The 18744-nt window shown below is 44.4% G+C and overlaps 2 protein-coding genes across 2 annotated transcripts in view; one reads left to right on the forward strand and one right to left on the reverse strand.

Annotated features, from left to right (window-relative positions):
• The window catches only part of LOC138372300 (piggyBac transposable element-derived protein 4-like), a 91891-nt gene extending 75264 nt beyond the window's left edge, over window positions 1-16627 (reverse strand). Inside the window, exons 1-2 of the mRNA XM_069337583.1 lie at window positions 16348-16627; window positions 15468-16070 (exon numbers count right to left, since the gene is read on the reverse strand). Coding sequence (XP_069193684.1) covers window positions 15468-16070; window positions 16348-16627 — 883 coding nt within the window. The remainder of the gene's footprint in view (window positions 1-15467; window positions 16071-16347) is intronic.
• Window positions 1-18744, forward strand: part of temp (protein prenyltransferase alpha subunit repeat-containing protein tempura) — a 186077-nt gene that overhangs the window by 75338 nt on the left and 91995 nt on the right. The gene's annotated exons all lie outside the window — the stretch shown is intronic.

Raw genomic sequence — 18744 nt, forward strand, 5'->3', positions numbered from 1 at the left:
TGTCACTTCACGAGGGGCTGTTGAATAGCTGTGTTGCAAATACCACTTGATGTGCAATAACATAACCATTCGCTGTGGTGTAACTTAGTCTGTGATATTTTTCTTTGTTTTGCAATATTGCGTCATCAGTGGGCACACCTGTGTTCAGGTTAGCTCAGTATGCAGCCTCACAGCAAGGGTTGCTATTTAGCTGTTTGTTATCGTGCCACTGGATTGACATTAACGTAATGTAAACTCGGTAATGTAGTAGTTAGTCTCTTGTTATTAATAAATTGTTATGTTATAGAAAACAGTCTTTGATGTCAACCCTTCAAACATATTATTCCACCTTATTTCTGCATATTATTATTAAATGTTGATGTGATCTTGATAAGGCAGCTGTTCTTGGGAATTCGAATTCCAATTCATAGCGCCACTTCAAATATAAATATTTGATTGTGAGAACCCGTCGGTTACCCTTTATTAGTTTTAACATCCTGTTTAACTAGGAGGAGCCAGCGGCCTATTGTGGACAGGTTTTCACCCTTGGTGGTGGAGGCCTGGAGGTTTGCTCCCGCTTTTCCTTTTTCTACTGGACTCATGCTTAACTGCCGTGAGCAGACTTTAAACTTGTAGTCCACCTCCTAAGGGAGGTAGGCGTAGAGAAAAATCTCACAGCAGGCTGGGAAGGAGGCATGCAGGCTTCCAGGCTGGGAAGGAGGCAGGCAGGCTTGCAGGCTGGGAAGGAGGCAGGCAGGGAAGGAGGCAGGCAGGCTGGGAAGGAGGCAGGCAGGCTTGCAGGCTGGGAAGGAGGCAGGCAGGCTTGCAGGCTGGGAAGGAGGCAGGCAGGCTTGCAGGCTGGGAAGGAGGCAGGCAGACTTGCAGGCTGGGAAGGAGGCAGGCAGGCTTGCAGGCTGGGAAGGAGGCAGGCAGGCTTGCAGGCTGGGAAGGAGGCAGGCAGGCTTGCAGGCTGGGAAGGAGGCAGGCAGGCAGATTAAATTCGTTATTCGAGGTACCACTGTAATTCAATAAAAAATAAAATAAATCGAAATCTATGAAAATAAAATTTATCAATGCAATTGTAAACATTGAAATGGAATGTGTGACATATTTAGTAATTACCTAAGTGTAATTACCTAAGTGTAGTTACAGGATGAGAGCTACGCTCGTGGTGTCCCATCTTCCCAGCACTCTTTGTCATATAATGCTTTGAAACTACTGACGGTCTTGGCCTCCACCACCTAATCACCTAACTTGTTCCAACTGTCTATCACTCTGTTTGCGAAAGTGAATTTTCTTATATTTCTTCGGCATCTGTGTTTAGCTAGTTTAACCCTCAAACCGCTAGGGGCCCAATAGCAGGTGCCTCGTATGGGCCAATAGCAGCTGCCTCGTATGGGCCAATAGCAGCTGCCCCGTATGGGCCAATAGCAGCTGCCTCGTATGGTCCAATAGCAGCTGCCTCGTATGGGCCAATAGCAGCTGCCTCGTATGGGCCAATAACAGCTGCCGCGTATGGGCCAATAGCAGCTGCCGCGTATGGGCCAATAACAGCTGCCTCGTATGGGCCAACAGCAGCTGCCTCGTATGGGCCAACAGCAGCTGCCTCGTATGGGCCAACAGCAGCTGCCTCGTATGGGCCAACAGCAGCTGCCTCGTATGGGCCAATAGCAGCTGCCTCGTATGGGCCAATAGCAGCTGCCTCGTATGGGCCAATAGCAGCTGCCTCGTATGGGCCAACAGGAGCATTTGGCCATGAACACATTCAGAACACCTCGAGTGAGAGCAGCCACACCCAGCCTGTCTCCCTCACACCAACATCTTACTCGCCAACATTGCTCCTCCCACCATATTGTTATAGTTCTTATTACACATGTTCTATATACCTATCTACATGTTTTATTTACCAGAACTATGTAAGTAAGCCGGTATTGTGTCCAAACAGTACAGTGGCCACCATACACTGCATGAAAAATCACACAGCAGACGACGCTACGATTACGTCACCTCCCTCACCAAAATAGCTCCTCTCAACATTCTCCTGTTGCTGTTCTTACACTATATACACACACTATATATACCCATGTACATATGTGTTGCCCATAGTGAACCACTAAGCTAGTGTAACGGGGGGTGGGGGAAATAGCTCTATCTTGTCCATTATTCCACCCCCCAGTTAACTAACGAGGCCGGGGGAAACAGCTCTCTCTAGTCCGTTATCCCGTCCCCAGTTAGCTAACTATTCTAGAGCACTCCCAGAGATCCTAAGGCAACCTCTCTGGTTCAACACCTTGTAACCTAGGTATTCGACTACCTAGGTGCTAAGACTACAAGGCGCCGTCACTTGATCAGTTACCCGAAACTCTAGAGAGAACTCTAGAATACAGAATCATTGCCACAAACGTATAAGAGAAAACGAAAGGAAAGAAATGAATAGTGAAGTAATTAGTGAGGGCTTGGGGGTGAGAGGGAGAGAGGTGGGAGGAGCGAGGAGGGTCATTAGTTGAAAGTGAGAGTTTAGAGATGGGTGGAGGGAGAGGTGTAGATAGGTAGAAGGAGAAGAGTAGATAGTAGAAGTAGAAGAGTAGATAGTAGAAGTAGAAGAGTAGATAGTAGAAGACGAAATGCTGCCACCATCCATTCATGATCATTACACACAAGACAAGGAATGGAACTTGCCTGTATCACAAAATTCTCAAAGGATGTTATCATGAGTTCATTATTAGTATGTTCCCTCTGTACCATGTATCAACTCCAAACATGTACTCATTCTAAACCATGAAACCAGTAACTACAGAGGCTTTCTCACCTCAACTCAAAATCTCTAGGGAACAAAGTTAAACACAATTTAAATAATAAATTCATAATTATATTTCACATGAAGTATCATAATTTAGTAATTCAATTAAAATGTTCCAGTTTAATATGCAAAGTGAGTCATCATCCAAGAATTCGAGAACCCTACAACTTGACTGCCCCTGATCGTCACACAACACTTGTAAAACACGACAAGTCACCTTAATGTTCACTCACCGAGGACTGAGTCTAAGTTGAATAGAGAGGGGGGGGGGGGGTCTGTAGTTGACAGAGACTGTCTCGCCCCTGCCGGCCGACAGCCTCCCTGGTAGGGACGTCGTCTCTGCTCTCGTCTGCTGTTCTGTCTCTTAGTGCTCTCTGGTGGATAGCTCTCCGAGTTTATATTGGGGAACCTAGTAGCTAACTCCGCCCACAAGTAGATAGCCTCCGGCACTACCAAGCCACTCCTTAAACGTCGGCATGTTTGAAGGCTACCCGGCTCCAATTATACGCTTAGCGGAAGCAAGGTGAAATTATCATGATCTGACCTCAGGTCACTTGGGGTCATTAACGGTTAGAGGTGTGAGATCTCAGGCAGACAACTGGCGCCTCTCAGATCCTTGTCTGTGACTCGTGTACTCTATATATATTTTAAATAAACTAACCCAAACACTTTTACAGTGTTACATCTCCCCTTCTCCCCGAAATAAAGTTTTTGCAACACTGCTAAAGCAAGCTAGCTGTGTGCAACAACTTTATTAACGAAAAAAAAATACATCCTAGCTAAACAAATATACATCATCCTACTCTAAAAAATGAAATATGTAGACAGACGTCCATTGTCTCTGGCTGGGCGACGTCACTGCTTGGTCTTGTAGATAATCCTGTACCACATTTCTGCAACACAACTGCCTCCGTCGCTTCTCCGTCGTTAACGCACAACAACACTTGGTCAACCCGAAAGCCGTTACTACTTGAACTGCGCACAGGACCGTGGAATTCGGTTGTCCCAGCTGATCTGTAATTGGCCCTACGTCAGTCACCATGAGAGACGTATATTGGGGTTCTTCACAGCTATAGGGACTACAAGTTTCGAGACCTTCATATAGTTGCCAACAGTAGAAATCCCATCCTACTCTTCTTCCTCCCTGTTGCTCCAGCACGCCTCCTTCAGAGAGCTACTTCTGACAGCCACATCAAGTCCGCATGACACAGGAAGAATCACTCAACAGAGCAACATGCTTGTAGGAGGGGCGGCCAGTTAAGGCAAACGATCCTGTCTTGCAATTACGCTCCATGCAATGATGCTGACACCAGCAAGGGACACTAGGTATCGTGTCTCAGCTTGTCTTATCTTCTTCTTTCTTCTCTCTTCTTTTTTCTATCTTCTTCCTTCTCTCTTCTTTCTTCTCTCTTCTTTCTTCTCTCTTCTTTCTTCTTTCTTCTCTCTTCCTTCTTCTCTCTTCCTTCTTCTCTCTTCTTTCTTCTCCCTTCTTTCTTCTCTCTTCTTTCTCCCATGGGTCTTTGACAAGCGACCTGGGGTCCATTGGGGTCTGTCCGTCCTGGGGTCCATCCTGGGTAGACCGATGTTGGTGGGACAGACTGGAGTCGTTGTTGCTCCTCTTCCATCTTTACTGGGTCGTCTGGGGTCGTCTGCAGAACGACCTGGGGTCCACTGGGGGTCCGCTGGGGTCCGTCCGTCTTGGGGTCCAATGGGTAGACCAATGTTGACCGACCGAGAGGGCTGCATCTTGGGGTCCCCTGGGGTGGTGATGGTGGTGGAGCCGTGACCTCCAGGTAGTGGGCTGGTCGTGGTGGTGGTGATTAACGCCCGTGAGTGTGGTACACAGCAGCCGTCTCCCTCTTTTGTATGTGCGTCTCTCCTCTCTTCTGGCTCCCACCTGTGGGTGAACAGAAAGGCGACAATATCGTGCTCCCAAGATATGTTATGTGACCCTGTAGTTTGTATAGGGTTACACAGTCCAGTTATACCGCTCTCCTCCTGGCAACAACTACACTTAATTTTTTTAAAATAATCCAATTAACACTGAATGATACTGACTTGGTGGAACATAAGACAGTAACAGAGGAAAGTTAGAGAAGAGAGAATAAGGTCATCACTACTTTTAACTTGTCACAAAAAAAAAATCAAAACTAATAGACAAAACGCTAGCCTAAACTTAACTGTACCGTTCCTAATCTTAAGTACATAAACCGCCGTTACTCCCACCCTTAACCTACAGCCACCTACGTGACCCAGAGTGTCTCCCTAGCATCTCCGCCGGTCAACAACTCCAAACTGTTGCCACCCCTGTGACCAGACTATCTAACGTCGAGCGTCCCCAACGTGAAGTCTACTGACATACTAAGGCTCCCCCTAGCATGCTGTACAAGACCAGTACACCTCGGGTTATTGCGTTCAAATGGAGTAAAACAGTCGATCGCAATAATCTGAGCAGAACCACCACTAAATTCTACTTAAGAACTACACCTGCCACTCCCCAACTGACCTGGAGACCAGCGGTGGCTGGGTGTCCTCCTGGGACATGCGAGGTCACCTGTCACACTCAGCTGACCTGCACTACCAACACCGCTAAGTTCCCAAATCGCCAAATCTTATCACTAACATAAATCACTACACACGCAAGTTCTGGTGAACATTCCCTGAACTACACAAAACTCACAAAATCACTAAACACAACACCAGAGAATCACTATCTCCTAACCTGAAAAAAAGTTCGCTAACTCGCGAATAATAAACACCTGTCAAGATCTCCCTGATAGCGCCTGAGCGGCAAAAAGACACGTGGGACTGAACAATGTTAAAAGAACACCAATACCTTAAACATTGTTCAACACCGCTGCCAACATTGTAACGGGGGGTGGGGGAAATAGCTCTATCTTGTCCATTATTCCACCCCCCAGTTAACTAACGAGGCCGGGGGAAACAGCTCTCTCTAGTCCGTTATCCCGTCCCCAGTTAGCTAACTATTCTAGAGCACTCCCAGAGATCCTAAGGCAACCTCTCTGGTTCAACACCTTGTAACCTAGGTATTCGACTACCTAGGTGCTAAGACTACAAGGCGCCGTCACTTGATCAGTTACCCGAAACTCTAGAGAGAACTCTAGAATACAGAATCATTGCCACAAACGTATAAGAGAAAACGAAAGGAAAGAAATGAATAGTGAAGTAATTAGTGAGGGCTTGGGGGTGAGAGGGAGAGAGGTGGGAGGAGCGAGGAGGGTCATTAGTTGAAAGTGAGAGTTTAGAGATGGGTGGAGGGAGAGGTGTAGATAGGTAGAAGGAGAAGAGTAGATAGTAGAAGTAGAAGAGTAGATAGTAGAAGTAGAAGAGTAGATAGTAGAAGACGAAATGCTGCCACCATCCATTCATGATCATTACACACAAGACAAGGAATGGAACTTGCCTGTATCACAAAATTCTCAAAGGATGTTATCATGAGTTCATTATTAGTATGTTCCCTCTGTACCATGTATCAACTCCAAACATGTACTCATTCTAAACCATGAAACCAGTAACTACAGAGGCTTTCTCACCTCAACTCAAAATCTCTAGGGAACAAAGTTAAACACAATTTAAATAATAAATTCATAATTATATTTCACATGAAGTATCATAATTTAGTAATTCAATTAAAATGTTCCAGTTTAATATGCAAAGTGAGTCATCATCCAAGAATTCGAGAACCCTACAACTTGACTGCCCCTGATCGTCACACAACACTTGTAAAACACGACAAGTCACCTTAATGTTCACTCACCGAGGACTGAGTCTAAGTTGAATAGAGAGGGGGGGGGGGGGTCTGTAGTTGACAGAGACTGTCTCGCCCCTGCCGGCCGACAGCCTCCCTGGTAGGGACGTCGTCTCTGTTCTCGTCTGCTGTTCTGTCTCTTAGTGCTCTCTGGTGGATAGCTCTCCGAGTTTATATTGGGGAACCTAGTAGCTAACTCCGCCCACAAGTAGATAGCCTCCGGCACTACCAAGCCACTCCTTAAACGTCGGCATGTTTGAAGGCTACCCGGCTCCAATTATACGCTTAGCGGAAGCAAGGTGAAATTATCATGATCTGACCTCAGGTCACTTGGGGTCATTAACGGTTAGAGGTGTGAGATCTCAGGCAGACAACTGGCGCCTCTCAGATCCTTGTCTGTGACTCGTGTACTCTATATATATTTTAAATAAACTAACCCAAACACTTTTACAGTGTTACACTAGTATGGTGAGCAAAACAAGAGTGGCAGCCACACACACAATGAGGCTACCTCAATTCTCGCCCTCCCTCCCTCATCAAAATTCCTCCTTCCACAATACTACGCACAACGCTAATTATAACCACATTCCTGCTATTATCACAATCCTGGTCACTAATTCCTGTAAATGAATAATTGACCACACGTTTATTTTGAAAAGGAACGTAAGAAATCATTTGAAGATTCCTAGATGAACGAAATAATGCTGTGGTGCTGTGGCTAGCGCTGTGAACATCGTGAACAGCATTGAATCACTGACATTTGAACATTGTAACCAGTCATTATCACACTCAGGCTCTAATATAACACTATCATAGCTAAAGAATACAAGTTATATATATATTTTGACATTATTAGGCGATGCTGTGGTCACATGCTGAACAGCAGTGCTGCGCGCTCATGCTGCGAGCGCCAGCCTTGGTTGCTCACACACTACTGAGGCTCCCACACCCGGGAATGTGGACCACGATTTTTTTTAAAGATGGCTTCTGTTTACAAGAGCCCTGAGGAAGCTGATGTGAACCCCATGTAGCCGCGGGAGTTTTGAATGGAACGTGAAAAATACAAATACCCGGAGGCGCGTTGCGCAAATCAGACGTGAGCCTGAAGGCGCATTGCGCAGTTTAAGGGTTAAAGCATTGGTTTTAGAAATGATTTATTAGTCTGAAACTTTCAAAGTCATGGGTCACTGAACTATAACGACACAGACGAAGGAAAACCAAGTGAGGTTTACAGAACAGTATTCCCTTATCTGTCCACCCTCACTCACCTTGTTTTATCACAGAAAATGTCTATAAGGAGATTTTACGACATGTAGCTAGCTAATCACGCTTCAGCCTTTAAATTAATTTACAAAGATACGTCTGCCACAAATCAGTGGGAGGTTGGGAGGGAGGTGGGCAGGCAGAGCTTGTGAGGGAGAGGCAGGGAGGGAGGCAGGCACGGAGGGAGACAGGCACGGAGGGAGGCAGGCAGAGCTTGGGAGGGAGGCAGGGAAGGAGAGGATGGAGATGGATTGATGGTAGGATGGAGGGAGGGATGGAAGGATGGATGATTTGAGGGTGTGTGTGTGTGTATGGGCTGTAGGGGTGGGGGGGGGGGAGGTGTGTTGGTGGTGGTGAAGGGACCAACTCGACTCGGTGATAACCCTAACTCAGACCCAGTTAACTTTTTTTTAACTTGATTTGTTACTTCAATTCTGGATGGATGGAGGGAGAAAGGGGATGGAGGGAGGGGATGGATGGATGGATGGAGGGGGGATGGATGGAGGGGGGGATGGATGGAGGGAGGGGATGGATGGAGGGAGGGGATGGATGGAGGGAGGGGATGGATGGAGGGGATGGATGGATGGATGGAGGGAGGGGATGGATGGATGGATGGAGGGAGGGGATGGATGGATGGATGGATGGAGGGAGGGGATGGATGGATGGAGGGAGGGGATGGAGGGAGGGGATGGATGGAGGGAGGGGATGGATGGATGGATGGAGGGAGGGAGGGAGGGAGGGGATGGATGGATGGATGGAGGGAGGGGATGGATGGATGGATGGAGGGAGGGAGGGGATGGATGGATGGATGGATGGAGGGAGGGGATGGATGGATGGATGGATGGATGGAGGGAGGGAGGGAGGGAGGGGGGATGGATGGTGGGAGGGAGGGAGGGGATGGATGGATGGAGGGAGGGGATGGATGGATGGATGGATGGATGGAGGGGATGGATGGATGGAGGGAGGGGATGGATGGATGGAGGGAGGGGATGGATGGATGGATGGATGGATGGATGGAGGGGATGGATGGATGGATGGATAGAGGGGATGGATGGGATGGATGGATGGAGGGAGGGAGGGGATGGATGGATGGATGGATGGAGGGAGGGGATGGATGGATGGATGGATGGAGGGAGGGGATGGATGGATGGATGGATGGGATGGATGGATGGATGGAGGGAGGGGATGGATGGATGGATGGAGGGAGGGAGGGGATGGATGGATGGATGGATGGAAGGAAGGATGGAGGGGATGGATGGATGGATGGATGGATGGATGGATGGATGGATGGATGGAGGGGATGGATGGATGGAGGGGATGGATGGATGGAGGGAGGGGATGGATGGATGGAGGGAGGGAGGGAGGGGGATGGATGGATGGGATGGATGGATGGATGGAGGGAGGGGATGGATAGATGGATGGATGGAGGGAGGGAGGGGGATGGATGGATGGATACCTGGTTGATACCTGGTTGATGGGGTTCTGGGAGTTCTTCTACTCCCCAAGCCCGGCCCGAGGCCAGGCTCGACTTGTGAGAGTTTGGTCCACCAGGCTGTTGCTTGGAGCGGCCCGCAGGGCCACGTACCCACCACAGCCCGGCTGATCCGGAACTTCTCTTAGAAAACCGTCCAGTTTTCTCTTGAAGATGTCCACGGTTGTTCCGGCAATATTTCTTATGCTCGCTGGGAGGACGTTGAACAACCGCGGACCCCTGATGTTTATACAGTGCTCTCTGATTGTGCCTATGGCACCTCTGCTCTTCACTGGTTCAATCTTGCATTTTCTTCCATATCGTTCACTCCAGTACGTTGTTATTTTACTGTGTAGATTTGGGACCTGACCCTCCAGTATTTTCCATGTGTATATTATTTGGTATCTCTCTCGTCTCCTTTCTAGAGAGTACATTTGGAGAGCTTTGAGACGATCCCAATAATTTAGGTGTTTTATCTCGTCTATGCGTGCCGTATATGTTCTCTGTATTCCCTCTATTTCAGCAATCTCTCCTGCTCTGAAGGGGGAAGTGAGTACTGAGCAGTACTCGAGACGGGACAGCACAAGTGACTTGAAGAGTACAACCATTGTGATGGGATCCCTGGATTTGAAAGTTCTCGTAATCCATCCGATCATTTTTCTGGCTGACGCGATATTTGCTTGGTTATGCTCCCTAAACGTTAGATCGTCGGACATCATTATTCCCAAATCCTTGACATGCTGTTTTTCTACTATGGAAAGATTCGATTGTGTTTTGTACCCTGTATTATGTTTCAGATCCTCATTTTTGCCGTACCTGAGTACCTGAAATTTATCACTGTTAAACATCATGTTATTTTCTGCTGCCCAATCAAAAACTTTGTTGACATCTGCTTGTAGTTTTTCAATGTCTTCAGCAGAGGTAATTTTCATGCTGATTTTTGTGTCATCTGCAAAGGACGACACAAAGCTGTGGCGTGTATTTTTGTCTATATCAGATATGAGAATAAGGAACAGTAGCGGTGCAAGGACTGTACCTTGAGGTACAGAGCTTTTAACATCGCTTGGACTCGATTTTATCTGATTGACTGTTACTCTTTGTGTTCTGTTCGACAGGAAATTGAGTATCCAGCGTCCTACTTTTCCAGTTATTCCCATTGACCTCATTTTGTGAGCTATCACCCCATGGTCACATTTGTCGAACGCCTTTGCAAAGTCTGTGTATACAACATCTGCATTTTGCTTTTCTTCTAGGGCTTCTGTGATTTTGTCATAGTGGTTGAGTAACTGTGACAATGGAGGGGATGGATGGATGTAACTGTGGATGGAGGGGATGGATGGATGGATGGAGAGAGAGAGAGAGAGAGAGAGAGAGAGAGAGAGAGAGAGAGAGAGAGAGAGAGAGAGAGAGAAAGAGTGAGAGAGAGAGAGAGAGAGAGAGAGAGAGGGAGAGGGGGGAGGGAGAGAGAGAGGGAGGGAGAGGGAGGGGGAGAGAGAGAGAGAGAGAGAGAGAGAGAGAGAGAGAGAGAGAGAGAGAGAGGGAGGGAGGGAGGGAGGGAGGGAGGGGGATAGAGGGAGGGCGGGATGAAACAAGCATGGTGTGTGAACAGGGATTAGACACGTCCACTCACGCTAGAGTTGTTCCAATAACATACAGTAATTTCTCAAAGAGCAGATGTCTATCATGTTACAGCATATTTTCGGTTTTATTTATTTTAGTTTAATTAGGATAATAAAAAGCTATTAAAACACTGGTTTTAGAAATTATTTATTAATATGAAACTTTCAAAAGTCATGGGTCACTGAACTATGACGACACACAGACGAAAGTGAGTGAAACCTCACTGTAAAGTGAGGTTTACAGTATAGTATTCTCTTATCTGTCCACCCTCACTCATCTTGTTTCATCACATAAAATGTCTATAAGGAGATTTTACCACATGTAGCTAGGTAATCACGCTTCATCCTTTAAATTAATGTACAAAGATACGTGTGCCCCAAATCAGTGAACGAAAATCATGGAAACTCAGTTGTTCACTTGTGTGGATCACTGGCTGGTGTTTGTGTGGACCATTTTGGCTGGTGTTTGGTTCATATGGTTCACTTGTGTGATCCAACTTCTTATGAAGGAATTATTAATTGTAATCTGTGATAGAATGAGAAAGTTTTCCACCACTCTGTGAATTCTGTCCCAAAATCGTAAGCTTGTGGACCACTTGTGGTCCACATGTGTGGTCCATTTGTGTGGTCCACTTGTGTGATCCACTTGTGTGATCCAACTTGTCATATGAGAGAATTATTAATTGTAATCTGTTATAGAATGGGAAAGTTTTCCACCAGTCTGTGAACTCTGTCTGGACATCGTAAGCAAATCCGAACATCCCTCGCTTCGGCGAACCATTGTTCGTCGAACCAGGTGAGTAAATTTGGCCTGAAAAGTGTGCGAACTAGCCGGAGATTCGTTGAATCGGGGTACGTTGAATCGAGGTTGTACTGTACTTGTGGGTTGGAGTAATTATTGGTTCCTGGGACACTGCCTAGATGTGCCAAGTGACGTGTCACCGCTCTGTTAGTGGAGGGAGCGAAATACAAACTGTTAGCAAGATCGAAACGTAGATCTCTGTTGCACGTTGCTAATGGCGTTCGAGTCGCGTGGTAGCTCGCGACGTTCTCGCGTCTTCCTCCTCTTCCCGATTGCGCATGCGCAGCTCTCGATAGACATCTCGAGCGTAAATGGATATATATATATACAGTGGTACCTCGAATAACGAATTTAATCCGTTCCGTGTTCGTCATGTGAAACGGACGTCATACAAAACAAATGTCCCCATTTAACCACTCTGATGCACTGTGTTTATTGTGAAATTTCCCCAGTCTACATGACATCAAATGTTCCCAAAAAATCATTTTTCTTTGTAAAATGATAAATTACCTTCCCTGAACATGTCTATGTAAAAATAATTACCAAATTCCACTTTGGCCACCAGTTAGCAGTAACCACAACCCACTTACTTATTACTTAACAATAAGGACTTGGACAAGGTGCGCTGTGACGTCATCAGGGCCTGGTCGCCCGTGTGTGAAGCTCCCAGACACGGTCGCGCAGGCCATTCAAGCACCGAGTGTTGCCACAAATATATTTTCAAATATTTTATCTATGTATTTCCAATGCGGTTTTATTTGTTTCTTTTATCGTATATGATGCATATTTGTGACCTTTAGAATGTGTATATAGTAGAACGTTGATAATGTTCCACAGAACTGTGATACATGTATCAGTAGAGTGTCCACAATAAATGCTTATTGTCACAATATTACGTGGTAAAAATTCACTAAAATTACAATATGTACAGTTTCACATACTATTTACACAGTAACACACTGTATTACACACTCAGTACTTTGGAGGTGCGTAATAGTCAACGAAGTAGTCCATGGTACACAGTACGACTCTCCTTGCACCAGCTACAGATAGATTTTCGCTTCCTGTTTCATCGTTCTGTGTGCTTGCAAATAACGCACTCATGTACACCCTTGGCTTTAGTACTTGTAGGTGGTATGTATCTAAGCTTGTAAAGCATAAGGTAGTATAAAGACGATTATAGGAAAAACTCAATTTGTAAGGTAGTCTTGAAAAGATCGCTGTGTAAGGTCCCACACAGGAAGAGATTCAGCTAGCCTCAAAGAGTGTCCGTCAGTCAGGAAGAGATTCAGGTTTTCTTGAAAATATCTATGGAAAACACCACCATGAAAGCCGCTAACACTGTTCATCTATGCTACTTGTATCAGATGCATCATCATTGAACGCAGAAAACGATTCTTCTATGTATCATCTATATAAATTGGAGATGGCAAGGGTGGGGCTCAGAACTACAACTGGATACGCTCGCTGTATCATCCTCATAGGTGCTGTACCACTGGCATCCGACCGTTGTGTTAAGCCCTTATTGCGCCTAGCTTCACCAATATTATGACCCTTATGTTCTTCAAACAATAGGGTCTGAATTGCACCGACTGAGCGCAGTCTTTCAACACCGTGTGGGACAGGTGTTTGAGAGCCAGAGGCACGTGTGCCACAAATGGTTGCTCACGCAGTACTAACCCAGCCAGCAGCCCTTGTCTTTCATATTTGTTATAGCAAAAGGTTCGTTCAGTGTTTGTCGGGTAGGCTGCTCCATTATGACGATCTTTCTTTGTTTCAAATGTGATCCATTTGTTTTGTATTTGTCACTTACGTCTCAATAATGGAGCAGCCTACCCGACAAACACTGAACGAACCTTTATGGCATATGTCATTTTTCAAATTGTTTCAACAGTTCTTTTATTTTTTCGTTTTATTTTTTTTTTATTTAACACTTTCGCGCTCTCGGCGCTCAAAAAAAATCAATACCCTAGATGCTTTCGGCACTTCGCGCGCCTACGCGTAAGACCGAAAAAGTGTACACTCTTTTGACTGTCCTGACAATAATTGAAGGCGCACGTATTTAAATTTGGTATCACTGTGTTCGCAATGAAATTGTCTATAAGAGCATACCTATAAAATGCCGCCCAAGCATAAGGAGTATCAACACCAAATAAAAAACTATGCAGATCACTCGCCGAGAGCGCCAAACAGCAACAAAATGTTTCCACTCTCTTAATGGTTGCGAAGCCTACAGTTGTCCTACATCGGTAATTTTGGTATCATTGGAATCGCAATAAAATTCTCTACACGGACATATGCATATGAATGTTTAATATAGGTAATTGCCCACCCGCAAGAGTGTGTGAAGTGGAGAGTAGTTAGCCGCGAGCGCACTAGCGAAAGCACAGGGGGGAAATCATGCTTGGAAAGTTTATACATTTATACGTTTCCTGACCCTACTTTTCTATGTACGTATTTCTTTTTTATACCAATGTGTTCGCAATAAAATTTTCTATAAGATGAAATGTATAACATTTGTACAAAGCATGTGTAAGAGAAGCGCCAAATATAGAACCACGTCGCTCAGTATGCGTTCGCGGCAGAAACGAACGCATTGTTTTCGTTCGTTTGATGTTTGTCATGTTTATACTTGTTGAAACTTTTTATAATTTGTATGACAGTGATCGCAGTAAAATTCCCTACACAGACATATACATAACACATACAAATATTTCCCACGTGTTGGATATATCAACGGCTAAAGGGAACCCACTGTCACATGACCGCCACACCCAGAGCCACACCCGCCACACCCCCAAACATACTTTGTGTTTTTTTTTTTTTACTCATAGAAGTTTATGTGATATAATATTCATTCTGGTACCAAAAAATTCGCAAATAAATTCTCTACAAAACGTATATAATATAACTTCTTATAGATGATAAAAAATTCAAAATAGGTGTACTTACCCTGTCTATGTTGATTGAAGATCAACAGTTGAGCATTTTTTCTTCACTCCACCATCTTCAGGCTTCTGATCCTGAAGTTGCTCATCTGATGTTTCTTAGGTGGAGTGAAGCTGTTGCCGGTGGTTATTTTTTCTCCACCCAAAATATCTTTTTTCGGTGGTACCTTGTGTAGCAAGGCTGCGCACAGTGCCACATCACAAGTTTTACATCCATATATCACGTCCCTCCTTTTGCCAGACTTGTAACAAGCACGGCATCTTTTTTTTTTAGCCAAGTGCACGAGTTCATGCGTCAACTTGTAGTTGAGACGTTGTTCGGAATCTATAATTATTGTATTTTTTGGATTCACTGGAATAATATTGTCTTCTACAGGAACCACCAAACTTGTAGTAGAATCTTCTATGAAATCAGAAACATCAAGTGGTTCTATGTCCTCAATGTCCATTTCAGAATTTGTGGTTGATGAGTGGGCTTGAGGTGTTGAGGTGAACAGAGGACGCCTCGCACCAGATGGCCCGGGTGTTGAAACTGCCGCGTCAGCAGGAGGAGCTGCGCTGGCATCTATGTCGGGAACATGTGGTATACTTGTTGTTGTTGGCCATTCCTTGCTGTTCCACGCCAATAAGGCTTTTATTCCTACTGCGTGAAACTATAATAGTGTTAGTTTTTTGTATCTGTTGAGTAGTGGTTATACAATGCGTATGCATTGTGCATGGCCATTTGCAGAAAATAGAAAGTGATCTTCTTGGTCCATTTGTGGGTTTTTCTTGCAAACTCATAATATTTGACCATTTGATCAAAATGATCAACACCTTTCATGAACTTATTGTAATCCGCTATGGCCTTGGGTTTGTTCATTTTCACAATTTCTACTCCAGTTCTCCCGTCACCTTTACGAACGCGTTTCCTGCGCTGTGCTTGAGTAGTGTCGGCATTGTGGATATTGGTGATGACAGAGACGGGGCGCTTGTCCTTCCAAACTATAACAAAGGTGTTATCCTTACGCATGTATACGGTCGTGTCGGTTGCCATTTTACCCTTTACAACTTGTTGCAGATCCTTGGGGGCGCCACGTTGGAGTCTAAGTGTGCCACATGTGTAAACACCAACTTCACGTAATTGTTCTGTTAGGCTTACCGAGTTATAGTAGTGATCCATATACAAATGATAACCCTTGTTGACTAGGGGCGCCATCAACCCCATCACGGTTTCCACTGTCGTTTTTCCAATTCCACAATACACATCAAATTTATATATGTAGCCTGATTTCCCTTCGGCCAACATATAAAATTTTACACCATATTTATCAGGCTTGTTGGGATTGTAGACCTTGAAAGAGAGGCGGCCTCGCCAAGCCATTGTACCCTCATCGAGACTCAATTCTTTTTTGGGGATATATACAGATTCAAATTTTTCTGAAAAATAGTCCATTAGTGGTCTAACTTTTATCAATCAGTCACTATTATTCACTGGAACGCCTTTTTTGTTATACATGTGGAAGATTTGTTTCATACGCTAAGTATTCAACCACTGCTCTAGTGAAAAATAATTGTAAAAACTGCAATGGAGTAGCAGGTAGTGGAATTGTTAGGCCAGGGGTTGCAGTAAAGTCATCAACGATGGGAGGAGTATTGCTACGATTCCACTCATCACCCAGCCTAGCCCTCTTTGGTACCGGACACGTGCGGTTACCGCGTGGCGGGGCTGGGGCTTCTTCATCACTCTCATCCTCACTCTCACTCGAAATATCTTCATCACTTGAGGAAACCTCATAAAGAACATCATTTTCCGGTTCGTCAGCCTCCAAATCATCATCAGAAGACCCTGAAAAGGCTTCAACAACGTCGGGAATCTTGGATGGAGTGAGATTGACCCCATGATACAGATCGAAAATCCTGGCGATCTCTTCTGCTTTCCTAGATTTCCTACCTTTGTTTTGCGTTCCACTGCTTGTTCCTGGTGCAGCATCCATGTTGAAGGTATTGAATGGGTTTTAGGTACACGAGAACGGAAACGGAACGGAAATAAATGCGTAAAACGGGTCACGTTTGCCGCGAGAGGGGAGCGTAGTGTGGGCACTTGGCGTGTCAACAAAACAATGGGCCGACCACGTGATCGGGTAGGCCGAGATGCCATGTGTTCGGTGAGGGAGAACGGGAATTTCATGGAGAACAATCTGAGAGTATCCCCATCCATTTCGGTTAAAAAATGGAATTTATAGAAATATTTTTTTCGATTGACGAGAAAAGTAGGCAATTATGCGGAATCGTAAGAAAAACCAGTGACGAGTTATCTCTAATCGAAAGCGCGAAAGTGTTAAGAAACATGGAGCAGCCTACCTGTAGACCACCGAACAAACCTTTTTGACATTTGTTCATGTTTTCAAAATTCTTCATTTTTTTTATTATTTACGTATTTTTTATGTAAGAAACATGGAGCAGCCTACCTGCCGACCACCGAACGAACCTTTTGCTATAAGACAAATGGAAAATAAATATTGAACACATTTGAAGAAAGGACAATGTCATAATGGTTCATTGTATGTAAGGTAGGCTGCTCCATTATTGAGACGTAAATGACAAATACAAAACAATGGAACACATTTGAAACGAAGAAAGATTGTTATAATGGAGCAGCCTACCTGCTAAAAACCGAGCAAACCTTTTTGACATTTGTTGTATATCAGAAATTTCATTTCTTTTTCCTACAAAAACGTCAATGCTTTGCAACATCTCAGCAGTCACCCTTTTATATCCCAGCATCATTAGCATCTTTAAACAAGAACAAAATAATTTATGTGCATCGTCGGAGGCGTCTAAGAATGTGCAAGAAGCAGCGTGACCCCACCTGGCCCACCATGTGGTGTTGACGTTACCCAAACCAGCGTTCGTCATACGGGACGATTTGACGCCGATCGGCTGTTCGTTACCCAAAATGTTCGTCTTTTGGGGCGATCGTTATGCGAGGTACTACTGTATATCGTAATTAACTAAGGAAAGAGGAGATGGTGACGAGTATTGATGTCACATTTAATTCTTCTGTGTTAAAATATCATTTCTTGCAACATAAATTGGTTTATTAAAGTCATGCAGCTAATCGAGGAAATTAAAGTGAAATCATTTACATTAAAATAATTTCCTCTAGAATGTTTGATATCAACTAAATAAAGGTGTTCCAGTAAGCAGTAGTATACTAAAAAAATAAACTTATTAGTAAGTAACTATTTTTAGTAAAAAAAAATGATAAACTGGATTCTGTTATAAATCCAACTAAATGTGGAAAGAATTCATGTTTCTGCCTGTCGTTCCTCGCGTTGTCACTCTGACTAGGAAGAATCTGGCAATATGTTTAATATAAATCATGATGATGATTAAATCTACAGTTAGTAATTTTAGTAACTACTTGTGGTTAACCCTCAAACCGCTAGGGGCCCAAATGGAATTCACACCCACAGGCGCAACAAAAAAAAAAAAAATCCAAAAAATTCTTTTGTCTTATAGAAGTGTTCATTTTTGTTCCCTGATCACGGAACAAATAACAAAAAATATCGTAGGTGGCATATTTTAGCCGCAATAGGGTAGGGAAGTGTGGCAAAAAAGGGGCGTTGGCAGAGTCTTCGCCAGACGAGGTCTACTCCGCCCGAGCTGTCAGACGGCAGTTGCCACAAATATATTATTACTTAATTATTTCAATGTCTCTGATTGATTTTTTCTTAGTTTTTTTGCAGTAATATTATTCCATACAGTGAATTGTGGTATATTTATATTATAAAATGTGTGAACCATCGCTGTACTCAAAATTATGGTGTGCATATTAGTGATTCAATTATTATGTTCATAAAACAATAAACAAATAGTTTTGCTGTTGTTACACTATATACACAGGTTATATATAAGTATTTGCATGTTTTGTACACCATAACGAACTACTAAGTTGGTCTTGTGAGTCAAAAAGCAACGAGGAGTGACTGCCAAACACCAGCGAGCCACTCACTGCCACTCCCTCCCTCAACACCACCTCACTCACCCTCATTCATCTCCCACAATACTCTTTCTGTATTTATTCACTATACACAGATGTTATATATAC

The sequence above is a fragment of the Procambarus clarkii genome, chromosome 38 (genome assembly GCF_040958095.1).
Source record: "Procambarus clarkii isolate CNS0578487 chromosome 38, FALCON_Pclarkii_2.0, whole genome shotgun sequence".
NCBI classification, from domain to species: Eukaryota; Metazoa; Arthropoda; class Malacostraca; order Decapoda; family Cambaridae; genus Procambarus; species Procambarus clarkii.